This window comes from Pleurodeles waltl, chromosome 1_2 (assembly GCF_031143425.1).
Source record: "Pleurodeles waltl isolate 20211129_DDA chromosome 1_2, aPleWal1.hap1.20221129, whole genome shotgun sequence".
NCBI lineage: Eukaryota > Metazoa > Chordata > Amphibia > Caudata > Salamandridae > Pleurodeles > Pleurodeles waltl.
In genome coordinates, this window is record NC_090437.1 from 959,894,361 (window position 1) to 959,918,840 (window position 24,480).

At 42.5% G+C, this 24,480-nt stretch overlaps 1 protein-coding gene across 4 annotated transcripts in view; it reads right to left on the reverse strand.

Annotated features, from left to right (window-relative positions):
- The window catches only part of EXOC1 (exocyst complex component 1), a 237,878-nt gene that overhangs the window by 78,226 nt on the left and 135,172 nt on the right, over positions 1-24,480 (reverse strand). For 2 of the 4 annotated variants that reach the window (XM_069200919.1, XM_069200910.1), the window contains 2 exons: positions 17,406-17,511; positions 11,097-11,141 (listed from right to left, as the gene is read on the reverse strand). In XM_069200919.1, the coding sequence (XP_069057020.1) occupies positions 11,097-11,141; positions 17,406-17,511 (151 nt within the window). The remainder of the gene's footprint in view (positions 1-11,096; positions 11,142-17,405; positions 17,512-24,480) is intronic. The other 2 variants (XM_069200939.1, XM_069200929.1) reach the window with 1 other exon arrangement.

Below are 24,480 nucleotides of genomic sequence, written 5' to 3' on the forward strand. Positions count from 1 at the left end.
AAAAAATCCTGCTTTTCGGTGGCGGCATTTCCCTTTTAAAAGTGGAATATTGTACCTATTTCATGGGCAGTTATTTGCATATTTTAAAGGACGGGTATCGGTGCGTGTTGCTGAACTTTATGCGATGAGCTGCTAATTAAGGGCAATCAACTTACATTAAATGGTAAAATGTTTAAGAAAGTTAGTTTGAGCGCATTTTCCCGTTTCTAAGTGTTCTAATTTTGGACCTCGAGCTTCCAGGTCAGGCAGTCAGCTCCCACTAAGCAAAAGCAAACAGCTATGTCCCGGGTGAGGGCACCCAGGGACATAGCAGGAGTCGGCCCTGGGGGGTGGGGGGGGGGGGGGGGGATGTTGACAGTCCCCAGGGCCATCAGTGGCTCCATAGGGGTGGGGGTTGGGAAGAGATGCATTGTCCCCTTCCTAAGAACACTACCCCGGGGAGGTGGTGATCCTCAGGGCTCGGGGACTGAAATGGACCCTCTTCACTTGATTTGTAGAGACCCCGGGAGGTGGTGGTGCCCGCGACTGTGGGGGAAGCCAATAGGTCTTCCCCACATAAATATATCATTTTGCCCCGGGGAGGTGGTGGTCCTTAGGGTGTGCATCCCTGGGGAGGTGGTGGCCCCCCGTTATGAATAAACAATGCCCCCGGGACTGGGCCCCAACGGGGGCTTCAAAATGACAAAGCGCACGAGTCCGCGCTTTCTTTTTTCCCCCCAGTTTCTCCGGTTCCTCTGCGATTTGTGGTGAAAATAAAAAAAATGTTTTTTTTTGTTTTTTGTTTTTCTTTTTAACTCTGGGGGTGACACAGTTGCTGCTGGTAGAGAATGTCTCCAATTCCTCTGAATTAAGACTATCCATAGAACGAGGCTGACCCAGTGATGCAAGCTTCAGGGTATGGCTGAACCGAGTAGTGGCTTTTCCATTTTGTCAACCAAGGGGTGGGGGTATTCATTTGTAAAAGTTGAAGGCCAGCACTGGGGCCTTCCAGCACTGGGGCTAGGTTCTGCACAAGTTAGTAAGGTATCTCCCAGTACCAGAAACTGCAGTGCTAGCCCTTGTAGCACAGATCATCCCCGTACATAGCCTTCTGGATCAGGCCCTTCTATAGGTCGCCACTGATCCCATTGGCTGTTACCTCAACCCTCAGGGGTGACCTATTCATGTTCAATCCAGAAACCAAAATGGATCAAACCGTGACAATTCTAATACCAGTTTCATGAAATGCCTCCAACATTCCACTGTCCCCTAACATTCTGGTTGATATGGTACAGGAAAAGGACAACTGCACTCTGCTCCTTCGCCAAGCTTTTGCCAGTTATCAAGAGACAGGTCCTCAGAGAGGCCTGCCAGAAATGAATGATGTCATACTGCCAAACTGGCATCAAAGCCTCCAAATACCAAATAATGGGCTGCCAATAGGGTGGAAATCCACCCAACTTTGTGGTAGCCATTCAAGTTACCCACATGGACAGCCATGGAGGCAAATCCGCCTTTCGATGAAGCATAAGGAAAAAGATTAGGGGGTGTTCGCCTCCAAATTCATGGAGGCTACCATGGGCCACCTGACTGAATCTGTGCCCTTCCTTCAGTAGATAGACTGTCAAGATGGTGCTTCAGTCTAGCTATCTGCAACCCAAAGATCAAGGCTTTCCAACTAGAGTCTCTTTGGAACCAAAGACTTTTCTGGAAAACAACATTTTTGATCACCATCACTCCTGCAAGCTGCATTGGTAAGCTATGAGTCTCCATACTATAAAATGTCCTTTTACTGAAGACAATATTCTCCCTTCATCCCAAAGGTGCCGATTGAATTTCACCTGAATAAGGGGAATTTTATTCCCGTTTTCCTTGTACAAACTTTCAATCTTTTTTCTACTCATTCATTATTTAGGTGCTGAGATCCCTATTAAAATTCCAGGTAGAGGACACACATTTCATCAAATATCTTTGCACATTCCAACAAATAAAAATGCAGTTTGTAGCATTCTAAAGGCATGCTCTTATCATACAGACTTGCAGGGTTAGCTAAGTAGGCCACCTCACACACATTCTGCAAACACTGAGCTGTGTACTTTCTCACCATGTAATGTTCAGTCAGGCCAGGAAGTCTTCAGAAAGTTGTTGAATAAAATGATTGCTCAATGAAGTCTTTCTTCTTTTTTTTTACTACTCTTTTGCTGTGCAAAAGCCTACCTACAGGTTAGGAAGTGGTTTATTTGTGCCCGAAGTTCTGCTCAGTTCTCCGCCTTTCTCTTTCTTTCAAATTTGCTTTTTTTACCCCTCTTTTGCTCTTGGAAAACATCTTATGAGGAAAAATAAATGCCAGTCCCCAAAAATGAGTGCCGGAGGCCCTTACCAGCAACCACCCGCTTAAATTAAGAACTGAGGTTAGGTCTGAAGAGTCTCTCCTATTACCAAAATCCGTCCATCTACCCCTTGGGCGTCAGACACAACTACCACAATGATATACTCCTTTGTTGGCAACAGTGCGCATGCATGCAACAGATGATCCTGTGTATATTCTATTGCTCATGAGGTAGAAGACAGGCAAGGCTCTGAATTTTAACTACGCTGAAAAGCAGTTTGCATTCTTGCCACAAGATAGTAAGGACTCCACTAGATGACAGAATAAGAGAGGACATAAGGTCTAAGAGTTACTGGGTCACCATAATTTTAACTTTGTCTTGAACATTATCTAGTTTGGCAAGTTAAAATATAATTTTGGTGGTGGCATTTACAAAACGCCCCACAAAACCTAGCACAATTTTGTTATTAAATTATCATTTGTTTCCAGAAATAACAAACAAAATATATAGATATATAATTGTGTTTTTATAGGGTAAACAGAAGTCATTTGACCCGGAATACTATAATAATGAAAATGTCACTTACCCAGTGTACATCTGTTCGTGGCATCAGTCGCAGTAGATTCGCATGTTTTGCAATAGCTCGCCATCTGGTGTTGGGCCGGAGTGTTACAAGTTGTTTTTCTTCGAAGAAGTCTTTCGAGTCACGGGACCGAGTGACTCCTCCTTTTGTCTCCATTGCGCATGGCCGTCGACTCCATCTTCGATTGTTTTTCCCCGCAGAGGGTGAGGTAGGAGTTGAATTGTAGTAATAGTGCCCATGCAATGGAGTGACTAAGTATGCACCTATTTAAGGTTGAGATGATACATATACAAATAGTTGAAGGTAACTTCCAAACTGCTACAGGCTCCCGGGGAGGCGGGTGGGCACATGCGAATCTACTGCGACTGATGCCACGAACAGATGTACACTGGGTAAGTGACATTTTCAGTTCGATGGCATCTGTCGCTGTAGATACGCATGTTTTGCATAGACTAGTAAGCAGTTATCTCCCCAAAAGCGGTGGATCAGCCTGTAGGAGTGGAAGTAGTCTGAAATAATATTCTTAATACGGCTTGACCTACTGTGGCTTGTTGTGCGGATAACACGTCTACACAGTAGTGCTTGGTGAATGTGTGAGGCGTAGACCATGTGGCTGCCTTACATATTTCTTGCATTGGGATGTTTCCTAGAAAGGCCATGGTAGCACCTTTCTTTCTGGTTGAGTGTGCCCTTGGTGTAATGGGCAGCTGTCGTTTAGCTTTAAGGTAGCAGATTTGGATGCATTTAACTATCCATCTGGCTATACCTTGTTTTGATATTGGGTTTCCTGCATGAGGTTTTTGAAATGCAATAAATAGTTGTTTAGTCTGTCTGATGTTCTTTGTTCTGTCAATGTAATACATCAATGCTCTTTTGACATCTAATGTATGTAGTGCCCTTTCAGCTACGGTATCTGGCTGTGGAAAGAACACTGGAAGTTCCACTGTTTGATTTAGATGGAACGGTGAAATAACCTTTGGCAAAAATTTAGGATTGGTCCTTAGGACGACCTTATTCTTGTGTAGTTGTATAAAAGGTTCCTGTATTGTAAACGCCTGAATCTCGCTTACTCTTCTTAGGGAAGTAATGGCGATGAGAAATGCCACCTTCCAGGTTAGGAACTGTATTTCGCAGGAGTGCATGGGTTCAAAAGGTGGACCCATAAGTCTAGTTAGGACAACATTTAGGTTCCATGAAGGAACAGGTGGTGTTCTTGGTGGTATAATTCTCCTAAGGCCCTCCATGAATGCTTTAATGACTGGTATCTTATATAGGGAAGTTGAATAGGTAGTCTGCAGGTATGCAGATATTGCTGCAAGGTGTATTTTAATGGAAGAGAAAGCCAGGTTAGATTTTTGTAAGTGAAGCAAGTAACCCACTACATGTTCTGGAGTTGTGTGTAATGGTTGTATTTGATTAATATGGCAGTAGCAAACAAACCTCTTCCATTTACTTGCATAGCAGTGCCTGGTGGATGGCCTTCTGGCTTGTTTTATGACTTCCATACATTCTTGGGTAAGTTGTAAGTGCCCGAATTCTAGGATTTCAGGAGCCAGATTGCTAGATTCAGCGATGCTGGATCTGGGTGTCTGATCTTTTGGTTGTGTTGTGTCAACAGATCTGGCCTGTTGGGCAATTTGATGCAGGCTACTACTGATAGGTCTAGCAGCGTTGTGTACCAGGGTTGCCTTGCCCAAGTTGGTGCTATTAATATGAGTTTGAGTTTGTTTTGACTGAGTTTGTTTACCAGGTAAGGAAGGAGAGGGAGAGGAGGAAAAGCGTAAGCAAATATCCCTGACCAGTTCATCCATAGGGCATTGCCTTGGGACTGTTTGTGTGGGTATCTGGATGCGAAGTTTTGGCATTTTGTGTTCTCCTTTGTCGCAAACAAGTCTATCTGAGGTGTTCCCCAGAGTTTGAAATAAGTGTTCAGAATTTCCGGGTGAATTTCCCATTCGTGGACCTGTTGGTGATCTCGAGAGAGATTGTCTGCGAGTTGATTTTGGATCCCTGGTATAAATTGTGCTATTAGGCGAATTTGGTTGTGAATTGCCCAACGCCAAATCTTTTGTGCTAGCAGGCTTAACTGCGTGGAGTGCGTCCCCCCTTGCTTGTTTAGATAATACATTGTTGTCATGTTGTCTGTTTTGACGAGAATGTATTTGTGAACTATTATTGGTTGGAAAGCTTTTAGTGCTTGAAAAACTGCTAGAAGTTCTAGGTGATTTATATGCAGTTTTGTTTGATGTACGTTCCATTGTCCTTGTATGCTGTGTTGATCGAGGTGTGCTCCCCACCCTGTCATGGAAGCATCTGTTGTTATTACGTATTGTGGCACTGGGTCTTGGAAAGGCCGCCCTTTGTTTAAATTTATGTTGTTCCACCACAGAAGCGAGAGGTAAGTTTGGCGGTCTATTAACACCAGATCTAGAAGGTGACCCTGTGCTTGTGACCATTGTGATGCTAGGCACTGTTGTAAGGGCCTCATGTGCAGTCTTGCGTTTGGGACAATGGCTATGCATGAAGACATCATGCCTAGGAGTTGTAGTACCATCTTTGCTTGTATCCTTTGTGTTGGATACATGCGTTGTATGATGGTGTTGAAATTTTGAATTCTTTGTGGACTTGGAGTGGCTACTCCTTTTGATGTGTCTATTATGGCTCCCAGGTATTGTTGTACCTTGCGCGGCAGAATTTTGTGAAGTTGACGGTGAACCCTAGTTTGAAGAGGGTTTGTATGATATGATTTGTGTGATTTGAGCACTCTATTAACGAATGGGCCTTGATTAGCCAGTCGTCTAGATATGGGAACACATGTATTTGCTGCCTTCTTATGTGTGCAGCGACTACCGCTAGACATTTGGTAAAGACTCTTGGTGCGGTTGTTAATCCGAAAGGCAGTACCTTGAATTGGTAATGTATTCCCTTGAATACAAACCTTAGGTATTTCCTGTGCGATGGGTGTATTGGTATATGGAAATAAGCATCCTTGAGGTCTAAAGTTGCCATGTAGTCGTGTAGTTTTAGCAATGGCAATACTTCTTGTAGTGTGACCATGTGAAAGTGGTCTGATTTGATGAAAGTGTTCACTACTCTGAGGTCTAGGATTGGTCTCAGCGTTTTGTCCTTCTTTGGTATCAGAAAGTACAGTGAGTAAACTCCTGTGTTTATTTGTGTGTTTGGCACTAATTCGATTGCATTCTTTTGCAATAGTGCCTGCACTTCTATCTCCAGGAGATTGGAATGATGTGTTGTCAAATTTTGTGCTTTTGGTGGTATGTTTGGAGGGAATTGTAGAAATTCTATGCAATAACCATGTTGGATAATTGCTAGAACCCAAGTGTCTGTAGTGATTTCCTCCCATGCTTTGTAATAATGACGTATTCTTCCCCCCACTGGTGTTGTGTGGAGGGGGTGAGTGACATGTGAGTCACTGTTTAGTAGTAGGGGTTTTGGGGCTCTGAAATCTTCCTCTATTCCTAGGGAATTGCCCTCCTCTATATTGTCCCCGAAAACCTCCTCTATACTGTCCCTGGTAACTGGACGGTGTTGCTTGTGAGGTGCTGGCTTGTGTGCTCTGGCCCCGAAACCCCCCTCTAAAGGGTGTTTTACGGAATGTGCTGTAATTCCCTCTGCTCTGCGGGGAGTAGAGTGCGCCCATGGCTTTGGCAGTGTCCGTATCTTTTTTGAGTTTCTCAATCGCTGTGTCCACTTCTGGACTGAACAGTTCTTTTTCGTTAAAAGGCATATTGAGAACTGCTTGTTGAGTCTCTGGTTTAAATCCAGACGTTCGGAGCCATGCATGCCTTCTGATAGTTACAGATGTATTAATTGTCCGTGCAGCTGTATCTGCAGCGTCCATGGAGGAGCGGATCTGGTTGTTGGAAATGGTCTGTCCCTCCTCAACCACTTGTTTTGCCCTATTTTGTAAGTCCTTGGGCAGATGTTCAATGAGATGTTGCATCTCGTCCCAGTGGGCTCTGTCATAGCGCGCAAGTAGTGCCTGGGAGTTCGCGATGCGCCACTGGTTTGCAGCTTGTGCTGCGACTCTCTTACCAGCTGCATCAAACTTGCGGCTTTCTTTGTCTGGGGGTGGTGCATCTCCAGATGTGTGGGAGTTGGCCCTTTTCCTAGCTGCTCCTACAACGACAGAGTCTGGTGGCAGCTGTGTAGTAATGAAAACCGGGTCTGTAGGAGGCGCCTTATACTTTTTTTCCACCCTTGGTGTGATTGCCCTACTTTTGACCGGCTCCTTAAAGATTTCTTTTGCGTGTCGGAGCATACCAAGGAGCATAGGCAGGCTTTGGTATGAGCTGTGGGTGGAGGAAAGTGTGTTGAATAAAAAATCATCCTCGACCTGTTCTGAGTGGAGGCTTACGTTGTGAAATTGTGCTGCTCTAGCCACCACTTGAGAATACGCGGTGCTGTCCTCTGGTGGAGATGGCTCCGTAGGGTATGCCTGCGGACTGTTATCTGACACTGGGGCGTCGTATAGGTCCCATGCGTCTTGATCTTGGTCACCCTGGCTTATGGGGTGTGAGCTGGGGAGTGTGATGGAGTTTGTGCTGGTGAGACGTTAATCACGGGCGGAGGAGAGGGTGGTGGGGTAACTCTTTTCACCACTTTTGGTTGTGGTGTCTGTTCAGTTTGGAACTCCAACCTTCTCTTTCTTCTAATAGGGGGAAGGGTGCTTATTTTTCCTGTCCCCTGCTGTATGAAAATACGCTTTTGCGTATGGTCCACATCAGTTGATTGTAGCTCTTCCTCAAACCTATGCTTTTGCATTTGGGAGGTTAGCGAGTGCTCTTCTGTATAAGAGCCTGAAGCTGGGTCGGTTGCAGTTTGTCTCGGGACCGAAACCCTGTCTGCATCCTTTTTCGGCTCCGAGGTGACTTTTTTTATTTTCGGGGCCGAAACCTGTCGGCGCCGATCTTCTTCGGGGCCGCTGTCTCGGCGTCGAGCCGTGTCCACACCGGCATCTCGGTGTCGAGGCTTGTCTCCAGCACTTTCTCGGTCCCGAGAAGGCTGCGTGCCAGTGTCTCGACCGGAGTCGGACGATCTCGGCACTGTTTGGGCCTTTTTCGGTGCCGACGGTCGGTCACCGAATTTATGGGTGGAGCCATGGCCTGGTGGCAGTGGCGTCCCCTGGGCCTTGTAAATCTTCCTCTGTGTGGTTTTCGACGTCTTACTCACGGTTTGTGTATCGTCGAATCCTTCGGAGTCTGAGTCTTGGATCGAGAAGGTACCTTCCTCTTCTTGTTCCTCGAACTCTCGGTGGGCTGTCGGCGCGGACGCCATCTGAAGTCTTCTGGCTCGACGGTCTCGGAGTGTTTTTCGGGACCGGAACGCACGACAGGCCTCGCAGGTGTCTTCACTGTGCTCAGGTGACAGGCACAGGTTACAGACCAAGTGTTGATCTGTATAGGGGTATTTATTGTGGCATTTGGGGCAGAAACGGAACGGGGTCCGTTCCATCGGCGTTCTTCAGCACGCGGTCGGGCCGACCAGGCCCCGACGGGGGATCGAAAAAACTACCCCCGAAGGGCACCGGAGCTCTTCGATCCTTCGACGCGGTTTCGAATCTAACTACGCCGATCCCGAACGCAACAATACCGACGAAAATCTTCCGAAATTAGCTATCTTTCCGTTCCGAAACTCGGAGCGACAGGAACACGTCCGAACCCGATGGCGGAAAAAAAACAATCGAAGATGGAGTCGACGCCCATGCGCAATGGAGACAAAAGGAGGAGTCACTCGGTCCCGTGACTCGAAAGACTTCTTCGAAGAAAAACAACTTGTAACACTCCGGCCCAACACCAGATGGCGAGCTATTGCAAAACATGCGTATCTACAGCGACAGATGCCATCGAACTTTCTATTATCTGGAAAATATAAATTTGTTTTCAAAAACAAGAGTAGCTGCTACAGTTTATCAGTCACATTCGTAATCAGTAATACTCATCCACTATACAGTAACTATATTACAGAATCACTGCTTGTCTGAAAGTACCTTTTACATGCATGTTGTACTGCAATCACCACATTTCTTATTTTGTTGTTGTACGAGTGTCCCAATATCCACTGCGACTCCGATATTTCCAATAGCATTACAGTTAGTAGCTCCAAAGTACTGGTCTCTCTCTAATTATCTGACAAGTATGGACCATGAATCACGGAGATCGCTGCGGAGACTGACTTCCATTATCAGTACCATGTCTGCCCATACAGCTCGATCATCTGAAAGCTTTGAACTCGCACATCCTAAGATCCACAGCCAGTGACCACGCCATCATGTCCCTCCACCAGGAGATTACCTTAGCAATCTGTCCTTACAAGGATGCCTGCAAAGTGAGTTGTCACATTGGAAATGCCCCACTGCAGGACCCCGCACTAGAGACATAACCAATGTAACGTTCAGGAACCCACAGTGCCTTTATCTATTGATATAATGGATGCACTTGTGTTGGCTGATCAAATTTAAATGATTCTCCAAGAGATGAATGGGAAAAAGGACTTCAGAGCAAGGGGATCAACTGCAGCTCCACCACACTGATATATTGCTGTTGCTCCAAGGCAGACCAAATGTCCTGTTGCATTCCACTGATGAGCGCTCCAGACCTACAAGCAGGCCTCCTTAATCACAGTGGCCTGTGAATGCAGAGGACTGAAGTGAAGGCCCATCGCCGACTGGAAGGCCACATCCAACAATAGGGGTGTGAGATGACAGAGTGTAATAACTACACTAGAGCTGAAAAAACTCTTCTGATGGCAGAGTCATTGCTGTCTTAGGCAATAATGACAGGTCCTCCTCATATGCCATCTGGCAGGTGGCACCAACAGGATGGAGGACTTGCAGAACTATAATCATAGGCGGTTCGGAAATAGTAGAATCATATCCGAATACCTGAAATTCTCTAAAGAGGAAGAAAAGCTTTTACTGCACGTCATGACCCAACAATATACCTATGAAGGTCAGCTTTTGTGTTGGAACAACATGGACATTCTGTGCATTTGTGGAGAAGCCCAACTCATTCTTAAGGGTCATGGTGAGCTAAAGATGGCTCATCACCATTGCAAGGGACACACCTTCACCAGCCAGTCGTACAAGTAAGAAAAAATTTACAAACTTCTGACCTCCTAAGGAAAACCACCATCACAGCCAGAAATTCACAGAGTGGTCTTGAACCAAATGGTAGTACTGCAAGTTGACAATGCTGGGACCGGACAGTTAAAAGGAGGCAACACCTGTGAGCAGGAAAGATTGGTAAAGGGAAACAGGCATCATGAAGATTCAGGGATATCAACCCCCAGGACTGACTGCCAGCGGCACATGGATAACAAACTGCCTTTTAAACTTGTCCTGCAGATGAAGGGATGTAGGAACTTTGTGCCCAGAATGGGACTGAGACCTTTGGTTTTCTTAGCACCCAAACAGTAAAGGCAGTAAAATCATTGCCCCTGTACTCCATGGCACTATTATGGACACTTGTTTCAACATGGAAGAATCTCCCCCTGCAAGACTCAGGGTTTCACTGGAGAGCATTACATTACAGGAGGTGGGCAGTCTGAGGATGGGGGAAGGGGACTTGGACAGAAAGGCAAGGGTGTAGCTCCTGCGCATAATTTGGAACACCCAGTAAGGCTCCTGGGAGACAGTCATAAGATGGGAAATCCGCAGGAAAAAGTATTATTCTGAAAAGGACTTACAGTTTACTTTTCATTGATCAGCTCAAGACAGGAATGTTAAAGTGTGTACCATTTTCCTTTACAACCACAAAGTTTACATCATTTACAATTTTAAATTATGCTTCCAATTTACGCTAAAGCGTTTTGACTTCTGTTCTAATGTAGGTAGGCAGGTGATGAACTAAAATCCTTTCAGGGAAGAAGCAGTCTTACACATGACATCACTAACCTTCTCAATAATTTCACTAAGTTATTCTAAACCATACACTGCCACTGGGAATTATATTAGCCTCAATAGAGATGGCCATGCAACAAATTCAGCAGCTGCATGGCTCCACCAACAGGTTTGTTAAGTGCTAGAGTAAGAATCAAACAGGGGCATCAAAACTTCCTGAAAAATGGAATGGATGCCCCCTTGTCCATTCATGTATGTTGGTATAAACAACTTACATGATACAAACACAAAATGTCAAGAAACAAGCATTTATGAAGCAAATTAGTGCACTGGTAATACTCACTCTCTGTTTCCTGTTTGACAGCACTTTCTTTTCGCGGCAGCGTAGCTGAGATGGATTAGGATGCAAGCATTAAAGAGAAAAAAGCATAATAAAAAGCAAGTTGCACAAATCATGCATAAGAGGCATGTTAGGCTGTATTAAGGCAGAAACATGCAAAGAACTATTATAGGCAATTACCTAATGTTGCCAACAGACAGACATTAATAAATACAAGGAGACACGATGGTATGACATGGAAAACTATGCAGTTTTTGAAACAATGTAAATTCTCTTTTTTTAGTCTTTTAATGACCAGTTGTTACATGTTGATTAAATAATCTAAGACATAACGGCACATGAAAAATGAAACAATATGAAAATGCAGGAGTAGGTGCTATTGTTTTGGGTTGTTCAGAGCACTTTAACCTTAGTTCACTTGTATTTCCGTGTAATAACATTAAGAAAGGTGAGGCTATACGGCATCTACGTAAGTGCTGAAGAATTTGTAACTCCAATGTCTTCTAGAAGGAGTAAAAAATGAAGTTGGAGCTGTGAAGTCTTTTCAGGTTATTATGGCTTAGAATTAATGGTTTTCTGTAAAAGATTTTAGGTTTACAAAAGTATACATCAGTGGGGTACACCAGCATTTTAAAACAACTAAGAACTCGGTATTTCACAAGGACTGCTATGTGAACATAAATATCTCTACACTATCTTTTACTTTAAAGAATCCTCATAACTTAAATAAATTAAGCCTCTAGAATGCTAATTTTAGTCCCTACAATGAATTAGCTGAAATCAATAAAAAAGCAAAAGAAAAACAAGTATCTTATTGTCCGATTCTAAAAGTAGCAAGTCATGTCACCAGCATCAGCCAGTATAACACCTTGTCTACCACACAGGGCATGTTAGAATATGCAGTGATTGGCAACAGCTAGGTTTTTGCTCAAGTTGTCCTTAGCTTCTGGTAGGGATAGCCTAAAGCAAAACTGTGCAGTATAGAAAGTAGCAGGTAAGAGTAGAGAGGACTGCTTTCAAAGCTCCATCCACACAACTTCATCTCGATGGAAAGGGTGCTGCCTAAGAATGACAAGAGAGTGCAGGAACCCAATCATACAGTCTACCCTCTCCTAGGACAGCTGGCCTTCTCAGTAAAGGGTGGCTCTGTTTCAAGCAATAGAGGCGCAGTAAGAGATTAATTAGCTTGCAAAAGGGCAGGAAGATGCTCTAGTTTTGCCACGCAGATGTCAATGTTTTGAATAGGGAGATTTACAGTCAAGGCAGAATGAAAACACATACAAGCTGGCTGACAAAAAAAATCTAGAAAGCTGGTTCTCACCAATTATTTCTTTTTCATAAAGTCCTTTCCACAGACTGACCATAACTGAGACCAATCTGACTGCTTTACTGAGCACTGCTTACTCCAACATAAGCTTTAGTTTTCTGCTTTTTAATTTTTACTGAATTAACTGTATGAGATTCTCTTTTAAGGTAAACACTATGCCCAATTGATAGCAGTTATTGTTCGTATGGAACTGCCTGAAGTGTTCTGAAACCTTCTCCCGGTACTTCCATCTTCTGTTCCACAACATTCATCTCTCAAGTGGTTCGAGTTGGTAATGGTACATGTTAGCAGCCTAGTCCTGGATCAGTGCAAGCTTAACAGTTAAAAGGATTATGTTGTGTACAGAACACCTGACATATGACATGTGACAAGTGATATTTGACACAGTTACTTAGGAAGGCTTAGAGAGATGACTTAGCCTTACCTTCTGCATTTCCTCGTAACATATAACAGCTATTTCATGAATTTAGTAAAGGTTAAAGAATCTGCTGTGATGAACTGAAAATGTAAAGCCATTGGCATCAGTGGATCTGCATCATTGAGCACCTTAAGGTGTTGCTCATCAAGGCCTTCGAGGAAACACCTTTAAGTTTAAATTCCAAAGCCTTCTTGGCCGCAGTACAATGATCGTTAGAACACTATTGATGTTTGTTGCACGTGTAAAGATCTTGCTAAATAATTATGTTTGACTTCACTGATTATTTTATTTGTAAAGCAAAGCATGTACCTAATCTGGCTTGTTAGTGCTGGATAATATATTTAAAGCTAAAAGTGAAGTTGGATGTCATCACCAGTAGTAATAAAATAGAAAGGACTGGGGGCTTTTATATAAGCATGGTGAGAAGTATTAGAGATTATGCGTAGAGGTGAACTTGGGTCCCTGCACAAATTAAGGGTGGTGATGGGCTGATATAGTATAAACACAAGATATGCCCCACTGCCACTTACAGTTTCTGATAAGCATAACCTTGGTCTTATTTCTGTTTAGTTTCAGGAGGTTGATCCCATCCAATGTTGCACATCAAGAGGACTACTGTAGAGATGAATCAAAGATCCACATGACAGATTATATAGTAGGATGCACAACTGGGTATCGTCACCATATAATATCACTTTGCAGCTTAAGAAGCAATTGAGTTCTGAAAGGGGACAAATATATATGGAAAAAAAGCATTGGGGAAAGTGAAGACCCTTGAGGCACTTGTAAACTGGATTATCGTATGACTTAAATGTTTGGTGCGTTGCATTCGCACCTCCAGAGACCCACTGCTGCTTCACCCTGATTTCATTTAGTCAGTTGAGTCAAATGACAGGGTCAACTGTATTGAATCACACAGAAAGGCCCAGAATGGCTGCTCCTGCTGCAACCCCTTTGTCCACAACAGCCCTGAGATAAGACCATCTCAGTTTCTCTTCTAGAACAGAAGCCAAGTTGACAAAGGTCAAGAATCACTGAATTTCTTGAGACAGTATGAAGTCAACTGGCCATCAATTTTCTCAAAAGCTTTGTTCTTATAATAGGTTGGTAATCACCAACATCCTCAGAGTTTAAAGTAGTTTTCCTATTAAAAGCAAGAATAACGCTGATTTTCAAGCTTTGTGAACTAGCCTTTCTGTCAGGGATGTGTTAAATAGCTTCAGTACTGTGAAAACGTTTTGCTTTCTCACATTCCACGCAACACCTATTTTCAAAACAATGTGCAGATGGAAAGAGGCATTATCAATTTTCATTAAACAGTGGTGTATACAACAGGAAATGTGTGAATGATGTGTAAATAAGAACATACCTATTTAATAACCCACAAAATGAGTTCTCTGTGTTATAGTCAAGGACAACTTTACTGAATAAAGGAAAATAGAATAGCATTACCCAACACTTTGAGGGACATTCATAATCAGCTTTATGGCATCCTGACTGCACATGTAAACTGAGTCTACCATATGCAAGTTAGCAGGCACAGTGTGAAACAACTAATGCAACGCCAAAAGCATCTTTCCTTTGACTTAATGAAGAGCCAAGTACTGTTGTCAAACTAGAATATGAGCCATTGTTGTACTATTACCAAGTAGTGTGCTGTTATCTTTATTTGCAATATATTCACATAATTCCTTGAAAAGATAATCCTTCATAGTTGTTGAAATTGGTGACTTGTTATTGGATGCAAGTAATCATTTACAAAACGGTTCAAAAGATTCCATCTTGCATTCTGACTGTTGACTGTTAAGTACTAACAAAGGATATCAATACTCAATGGGATTCCATTGAGAGCTATACAATTATTTGTAGTATTAGCTACATAATCTAAGATACATCTTCCAAAACATTCTCCTTAAGCAATGTTCTTTAGATTATAAGGTTTGGTCAAACTGTGTCATTTTGATAGAGACAATTCAAAGAAGGGCAAAGAATGATTTAACAGCCCAAATAGTGTTTATTCTGTGAAATGTTTTCATTGTTCATATGTTTCAAAAGTAAAAGCACTTTGGTAGCACATACAGCACCCAAAGATGTTACCAACAATGCATTTCATAAAAAGAACCCACACTTGATACTGGTGTTATAGTTCTAGAACCTCATTGGTAGCACCAATACGTTTCACACACTTGAAGCTTGAACAGACGTTCTTGAGAGTTTCATTTTTGTTCCAGTGAATGTTAGAATGTTCTAAATATGACATGAAGTTAAGCATTTGCACATAATGAGAAATATGCCACACATGGCAAATGAGTAGTATACGATTGACAACGTGAGATCTGTTTTCACTATCAAGAGGTAGATGGTATAGTCAAATATACGCAATGAGCTTTCCAGTGTAATCCTTTCATGGAGAGCGACAAAAGAGGGAGAGAATGAAATACAGGCCTAAGGCATATATGGCAGGCTTAATAGCAAGTGTTTTTTCAGTCGGATTCTGTAAGAGGTACAGGAGGATGTCTAATTTTATTTCTGCAAAGCAAGGTGGAAGTCTTGTTGCATTATTTGATTTCTAGGTGATGCCTTCAGTTGCCAGATATGTAAGCTTCTTCCTCAGTTAGGAAGCTGTGCTGAGTTTCAGTGATTTAAAGATGATATCCATTGACCTGAATGTACATTTTACTTGAAGAATACAGGAGCAATATGGTCAGACGCTTGAATGTCTATGATCATCCTCGCTGCAGCCTTGATAAATACATTTACTGGGCCTGTCCTGCTTTAAGACAGGCCTGTCAACATGATTAGAGATAAGGTGTTATCTTAACAATCTGGCAGCACTCATCCAAATAGAGCCTGTCTTTTGCTTTGCTTCAAGATAAGCCTTAGAATAACTTTTTTATTTTTAGGAAGATGTGTTTAATGATCTGGTTAAGGAAGCCATTAATGATCCTTATCCATATAGGAAGAAGAGAGGTGCTTATGCGTTTTGCAAAGTTAGGGGCTATGGATCCAGAGGATAGCAACATGGCTTGTTTGATGAAATTACATCTGCTAATGTTCAGGGGTAATGGGGCTTAAACAAGGAGCACATATGGCAACTGCAGTTAGAGCAGTTTAGAGACAATGAATAGGGCAGTGTCTTACTGAGGCTGTAAATAAATTAACTCAAGTACAGAGGACACTATGTTCTTGTGGTAAAATGCATCCATATAGAATCCCTTGACATACTCCATGTAACATGAAATATGACCAGCAGCATTTCTTAGCACATTGTTTTCAAAGCCCATATTACTGCTAAATAATTGAAAGGTCTGGCGTGTCAGCCAATATAGGTGGATGCCTAAGCCAAGTAGAAATAAAAGATTAACAGCTTGTAAGAAAGCCAATTAGATCTTAGGAAACTAGAAGATTTGGGGGTTCATAGGCTTTTATCTATTATCATGATCAGTAATATTTTTCTAAGAAGGCTATTGATGTGCAATGTGAAATCCAGGTAAAAAGGACATGGGATTGCAACAAAAATATTTTTGGTGGTTTGCATTAATCAACCTAGACGCATTGGTGAGATCAGACAAATCTATTATACTATTAGCAGATGTTTGGTATAACATTAGCCATTTTCATTTTGCGACTGGATTACTGCTACCGGAATTTTTAGTGAATTAATCAGGCCAATTGCAACACTTTTGCTATTGGTGTATTGGTCATTATCACCCTGGATGATATATAGTCGATTTAACAAGTATTGTATACAATAATTCTGCAGAGTTTTAATTTACAAATCAAAAATAAATATTTTAGGATTGTTCTTTTGATTCTCCATTTTAACAAGTGGACGTTCATTGATTTATGCTGCACAAGACTATGCCAAGTCTACTGGACAGAAATTGTTTTCTTACCATTGTCTCTATAAAAATAAAGTGCATCTCATAAATAGTTGCAAATTAAAAGGATTCAAAAGACACAATTTTGGAATGAAATGATCCAAACCTGTAACATTTTGCCACTTTCTAGCACACACCTTATTAAAAGTAAAAAAAAAAAAAAAAAGAAACACTATATCACTGTTGTGGTGTTACATCACACATTAAACGTTTCTCATGTTGGGCAGAGAAATATTTAACTGTGGTTAAGAGCTGGAAATCTTGACTGGAGACCAACTATTTTTCAGAGCAAATATGTTCCTGGTATGACTAGCTTCATTTTATAGTTATACAATATATTATTTTATAGTATGTTAGTTTCATTTTATAGTATATTCGGCTGTAGTGTAAACCTTCAGATTAAATTAAAACGATTCTATTAGCTGAATCAAAACACAACAAAATGACGACGTTCATGTATTTAAACAGGAGAATGATTTCCTCAAAATGATCCATAAAGATGTACAGTGTGGTTAAACATCACAGTTCAAATGCGTTCCTCGTTTTTTTTTTTTTATTGTGGGAAATGTAAGTGAAAAAGTAACACAATTGCGTCTTTACTGTGAAAGAAGGACTTAAAAAGCCCGTAGTTATTGTGAAACAATTATGTTAAAACAATTGATATGCATCAATTTGAGATAGCTCACCAAACTTTTTCCCCTCTTTGGTCATGACAGTCATCTTGATTTTTGCAACCTCAAAGAAATCTTTGATTTCTTTTTCATACAAACGAGATAAATAATCCATGTAGTTCTGAAACAAAAATACAGAGTAAAGTGGTAAAACAGAATATACAGCATTGTGATTGACACATAGCTAAAACATTTGAAGTGTCATCTCAAAATGATTACAACAATTCTAAGCTTGACTCTTGCAGCTCAACAACAATCTTCCACCATGACCTGGAGGAGACTGGCACCAGTTATAAACACACTATAGTACTATATTTGTATTTATGTAAGTTTGGGATTAATAGGTGCAAACCTACATACAAAGCAGCAGAGAAATGCACAAAAATAAGAGCTGGGCATTAAAAAATAAGTGACAGTAACTAGAAAGAAGGACCTTTGGAGAAGGTTCAGGAGTAGAGAGGGTTAGTGGAGAGATATTAAGGTGCAGCTAGTTGCAGTGAGTAAAGCTGCATCTTCATGTGCCTGCGGAGAAGAAGAAGGGAGGGTGCTCACTACAATTGCATTGGATCTTGTTCAATATTTTCTGGAAATTTCAAGAAGGCTTGCTCTCCAATTTTCACCCGCATCTCTTTGTTACCAATCTGGGCTTGGCCATTTCTAAAATGACGAAACATGTCTAGGATTGCTTGTGTTCCCATCTAGGGACGACATGGCCTGGAACTTTGGGCTGGACTGTTCCCTTTTTAGCATGTTGGATTCAGAAGAGTCTGGTTGTGGCATAGTGGGCAAAAATGATGGACTAGAGTGCGGCCAGAGTATATCCAGTGGCTGAGATTAATTCAAACATTCCAACCGTCAGTCTTTTTTTAAGTTAGAATATATGATACACGCTGCATGCTTTAAACATGTACATCATCACTTACTATTTATAAAGCCCATGTTCACTCAAGGGGTTCTTGGCACTAGGAAACCCAAATGGCAACCAGACAAGAGAGAAAAATCCATACAAAAGTCTGTGTCCTAGTGACTCTTCTAAAAGCAAAGTGACCATATTTGACACCCAAGTTTTCAAGATGCTTATTCTAGCACAAAACAACCATGTACCTGAGGAAGTGTTACCGGGAGTGAGAAGGTTGATTCTGAGGAACTTGCAGTTGAGTGTCAGAGTTGTACACACAAGCTTTTGATGTAGAATGCAATGCAAATCTACCTCTGAGGGAAGACAGTCCCACACCACAGTAAACCGTGTGCATCGTGCACAGGACTTAAAAGTATACACTCTACTTAACAGGGAGTTAGTGTAACTGTTTCTCTGCTGGTGGAGGCATGGTCAAACATTTTCAGACCAAGTTGCAATCACATGATTCTGGATATGTAGGAGACACGCTTTAGCGCAGCAACCATTTAGACAGCTGTAACGTTCCATCTGATAATACAACACAACTCTGGCACGAAATTCGAATTACACCCTTGTGGTGGCAGGAAGGTGGTTTAGGCAGGCAACTGGCCCTCAAACATGGAGGTTCAGGTAGTTTGTCACTGGTGTCCTTGAGCCTGCTCTACAATGGCTCTGCACACTAATCCAAGTACAACCCTTTCTGCACCCCACTCCGAGGGTAGTGAGGCAAGTCAGTCACAGGCTCTCAGGGCTGTAGTGAGGAGTGCCCGAGGTCAACTCCAGTAGGCACAATATCTACAATGTCCAGCCCAGTGCTTGTCTTCTACAAAAAAATAGTACTTTTAATCAAACAGCAGTATTAACTATTACCCATCTAACATATCATACAATGCAGTGACTCGCAGTACGATCTTCCACTGTCCCTCTGCTAATCCCAACCAGGTTACCCCTTTCTGACTGGTATTACCTATTGGGATCAGGTAGAAGCATGAATCAGGATCAGGTGCATTTTTAAATTTTTCCCTGCAAGTCAAATGTGCACTGTCTTAACTCCTTTTTGTGCAACAGGGAGGCAACAGACTTATTACGCTCCTTTTGAGCAGATTAGATGGACCCCTCCGCACTTCCGTAAGTGGAAAGGGGGGAGGCATTGAGCAAAGGTAGTCCATCAGGCATCTTAATTTTGAGGCACAGTGGCTTTGATGAAGGGGTACCCCCAGCTGCAGCTTCCTCGGACCCAGAGTATGATGTAGGCCTTGTCCAAGCCAACGTAAACAGGCAATACTGACTAAGTGGCCCACATACATTTTATTCAGCATCACTTTATTTTTCTAGCATTAGCCACATTTGCAGTGTTGTTTTATTTTCTCTATCTATTTGTTCCTTTGCCTAGAAAAGCATCTCGTTCTTATTACTGCATTAATTTCAATTATTGCTTTCCTCAATGCTGCAGTCAGATAGATTTGCTGGAAAAAGTGGTACGCTGTGTCTCAGATACTCACAGAAACATACACATCCTTACATGGGGACCCTTTCTTAGACTATCAACTGTTTTTATTATAAAAACACTTATTTGTCCTGTACACGTTAGAGGGAGATTCAAGGCCAGATGACCATGACTGCATGCTGATTGCCTTCGCTACAGCTGGTTGCTTAGACTACCAAATCCCGGCCCATATGGGGAGGGGGTCTCTCTAGACTACAGGCTTCCTTGCTCAGGTATGAGGGATGATGTCTTCCCAGGAGGGAAACCTGAAGGGTGGATTAGGTTTATTATGCTGTGCTCTAACATATTTTAGATAGAAACAACACATATCACTCCTAGTGACAGTATGGTGGGACTGTGTTTTATCATCTTAGTTACTGCAATACATGCCATATTATCTAAGATGTAGTTACTTCAATAATCCTTATTGAACCATATTCTGCCTCTGTTGTCTTTGCCTGTTTGAGACTAATATAACTGAGAGAAAGGGATGAGATCTGATCGACCATGATTACCCTGAGGAGTCATTCTTGTTATGCACCCGGTTGCCACAATCATTCCTGTTTTTGGGCAGAGATGAGACTCTGCTGCTAGTTAGCCGGAAAACCCGGATTAAGCCAACAGGCGTTACATGGCGTGGAATTTTACTCAGTACTTCACAATTCAGGTGATTCTGCCCCACAAATCCAGTAGCTTCATTAGGATAATGAGAACCTACGCAACATGGCTCCGCCAACGTTTTCTCAGGCACTCATTTTTTAATCCTCCTAAGTATGTCAGTCTCACTAACTATATATGAACTATATACGGAGACATCCGTGGTATTGAGGATTTTCTCCTCAGCTAAGTAGGTAGTACCTATCTAACGCTGTAGGTTCTTCAAGCTTGAACCTTAAAAGGATCAATCCCCACTTGGTGTCCTTATCTCTGAACAAATACTTTTTACCATTAACATGGTGAACTCACAATGGGTAGCAATTGCAATAAACATGCAACTGCCCCTTATTGCACATTTATTGGCAAATGGCCTAACGGCTCAGGGGGGTCAAGTTACATTTGTTGTTGAGGTTCATCCAGCCTACAGAACAGAAAATGTTTATTCTTGGGTCACTTTTTCAGCAATTGATGAGAACACAAACACATTTCATCACTACTCACCTGTAAACATACCTGCTCAATACAGAGCTTATACATATTTAGAAATACCACTATCTTATCAAGACCATAATAATTGGCTTGATGGCGCACTACCACACACAATATTACATGTTAGGTTAGGTCCTCTGAGCAATGATGGCCCGACCTGGCCTTCACTGGCACATATACACCGCACCCTGAAGCAGCTTTTCTGGCAGTAGCTGAGGTTCGCCACTTATATACCCAGCTCACTGGAATATACAGACTGTTAGTACTATCTGCTTGCCATTTGGGATGGTTCCCTCAGTAGATAACTGTAACACATGGGCCACGGTATTTGTCACGCTTTATACTACCGCACACGGTACAAAAAACAAATGCCAATCTTCTGGAGGTGTTAAAACAAATTCAAGATGAATACGGGGCTGCCCTGGCCCTGGACTTAGGGATGAAAATAATGGGCACTTTGCCACTGTATCTTCGAGCATATTAAGTCATCTTAAAGGGGAAGCAGTTGCATTAGCAGTGCGTATGCGGCTCTGGGATGTTCCTGCACAGGATCGAGAACGTGAGCTGCCAAAGATTATGGCTGAGACTTATTCTAGTATTGTTCGAGATAGTCTGGGGTCCAGACCCATTAAACTATAACTACAGGGTAGATCCAATAAAGACTCTCCCAAGCAGGCACCAGAGGGTTCCAAAAAGCGCGGGGATAAAAAAAAAAAAAAAAAACCTAATAAAGAAAGGGGAGTATCTCCACATTCGGAGATCCCCCAAAATAGATATAAACTAAGAAACAGAGACAATATAAAAATGCCTGATATCAATATACTGATACACGCCAATCTCGTTCCTTTTCAGCACTCACCAGAAAAACGCAGTGAGAGAGGTGGGCAGTCAGAGCAGCGAACAGAGTACATGAAACAGAGAAAGGACTCACAATGCTCGTCTGAAGTTTCTGTTAAGAAAGAAGAGAAACTTCCCCAACAAAAACCCCAGTTCAAAAAGAAAAAAGTGGCAGCATTTGCAATATGATATGCCACTCAGGAAGAGGGCTTTACTGAAGAATAGGAAGTGAGCAGTAGACAGTGCAGCAGAGGTCACAACAGTTCGCCGGGATCTTCAAGAACATCTGGAGGTGAAAGCAACTGATGACTTCTCCACACCCGACAGAGTGTATAATACAACTATACAGTTGGAAGGAGAAATTGAACGCACAATAGACGCTATCTTCTTCACCATTTATGATATTTTACTGGCCGAAAAGGATTGGCGACCAGAATTTGTCCGTGATCTCCTATATAGAGAAGAGATTATTATTCATTAAAAATCTTTCTCGCCCCAGAAAGCTTGTAGACATTCATGCGATTGATTGGGCAGTGGCGCAGGCATCTGCGTTATAACGCAACCACGTAGGGTGGGATAAGGATTCCCCCCTATCACATAATACAAATTAAATATCAACGTGCTCGAACATAGCTTAGGTAAGAACGATACAAATCACTTCTAGAGACAGTGTGGTGAGACTGTTTTTTTGTTTCACACTCCTTGTCACCTTTTTGCTTTTAGTGTGTTTTATCATCCTAGTTACTGCAATACTTGCCATATTGCTTAAGATGCAGTTACTTCAATAAATCCTTATTAAACCATATTCTGCCTCTGTTGTCTTTGCCTGTGTGAGACTAATGTAACTGAGAGAAAGGGATGAGATCTGATCAACCGCAATTCCCCTGAGGAGTCATTCTTGTTGTGTGCCAATTTGCCACAAACCTGTTCTTGGACAGAGATGAGGCACTGCTGGTTCGCCAAAAAGCCCAGATTAGGCCGACAGGAGTCACATGGTGTGGAATTGTACTCAGTACTCCAAAATTCAGGAGATTCTGCTGCCCATATCCAGAAACCTCATTAGGATAATGAGATCCAATGCGACAAAGCCCTAAGGTACAACTTGTCCAACTTTAGTCTGTAAGTTGCTCTGCCTTACATGCTCTCTCAATGTAGTGCACATATAAGTAGGTTTTAGAGTGTGAGGGTATAGATGACATTTAAATCATGTTAAAAACATTCATTTTATTGCAGTTGCTCACAACGTGCCTTCTTGTTGTTTTTATGATATATTGTGTAGTTGTAATAGATATGCTGAAAAACAGGTTATCCCTGTCATAATAAATTATTTTATTTAAAAGTGGCTATTTGTCTTAGTGCAGTGTGTTTGTGATATTGTGAATAAAGAAATAGGTTTTTTTTCTGTTACCATGGTGCCTCTGATGCCTTTACAGGGATTGTTAGTAACCCGAAATCAATAACTCTACTTCAACAACAAATTGGGTAGAGTTCTGCGTGACTGCAATAACCTGTCTTTCACACTCAGCACTGGTGCACTGAACTAAGTTCACTTGTGGCAACCGTGGGTGGGAAAGAAAACCTTGCTGAACTACGCCAAAGTCGTAGTTTACGCAACACTGCTGCTGTCATCGGGCCTCCCTACTATGGCTCGGCAGACTGATCAAAGTACAACACTTTCAGCACCTTATTCTCAGGGCAGCGAGGGAAGGCAGTCCCAAGCTCGCTGGGCTGTAGTGTGGAGTGCCCGAGCTCAGCTTCAATAGACACAGTATCTACAATGGCCATCCTAGAGCTTGTCTTCTAAGATATAGTACTTTTAATCAAACAGGCGTACTAAACACTACAAAATGCAAAATATCATACAATGCAGTGACTCTGAGTATGATCTTCCCTTGTAGCGCCACACTCACTATATCTCCCTGCTAATCCGAACCAGATTATCCCCTTCTGACAGGTCTTCTCTATTTTGATCAGATCACAGCATGAAGCAGGCTGAGGTGCACTCTTTAGTTTTTCCCAACAAGCCAAATATGCACTGAGGGAATGATTTCTTTCTTATGTTTTAACTTCTTGTTGTGCAACGGGAAGGCAATAGCTTTATCTCGCTAATTTTGAGCGGATTAGATGCACCCCTCTGCACTTCTGTAAGTGAAGGACGCATTGAGCAACAATAGACCAAGTCCACCTGGCATTACAGCTGTGGGCAACATCTGAAAGAGAAGGCCTGCCCAGCTTAGTTTTGAGGCACAGAGGCCTTGGTGCACGGGGCAACCCCAGCTGCAGCTTCCTCAGACCTAGAGTATGATGCAAGCCATGCTCAAGCCAATGTAGATTGGTGATCCTCAAACAGGCCACATTCAAAGATCAGGGCAGAAGCAACTGGACCCAGTCGAAACCAGTTCGGCCTGAATGGGCCAAAGGCAGATGCAGTCCCGAATGGGCCAAAGGCAGATGCAGTCCCGAATGGGCCAAAGGCAGATGCAGCCCGACTGCGCCAAAGGCAGTTGCTGCTTTGACTGGGCCAAAGGCAGTTGCTGCTTCGACTGGGCCAAAGGCAGTTGTAGCTTCAAACTGGGCCAAAGGCAGTTGCAGCCCGACAAGTACAATGGCAGTGAAAGCCCCAACCAGGCTAGAGGCATTTGCATCCTTGATCAAGCAAACAGAGATGATCACAATAGATGCAGCATGACTAGGCCACAGATAGTTGCAGTTCAAATCTGTCC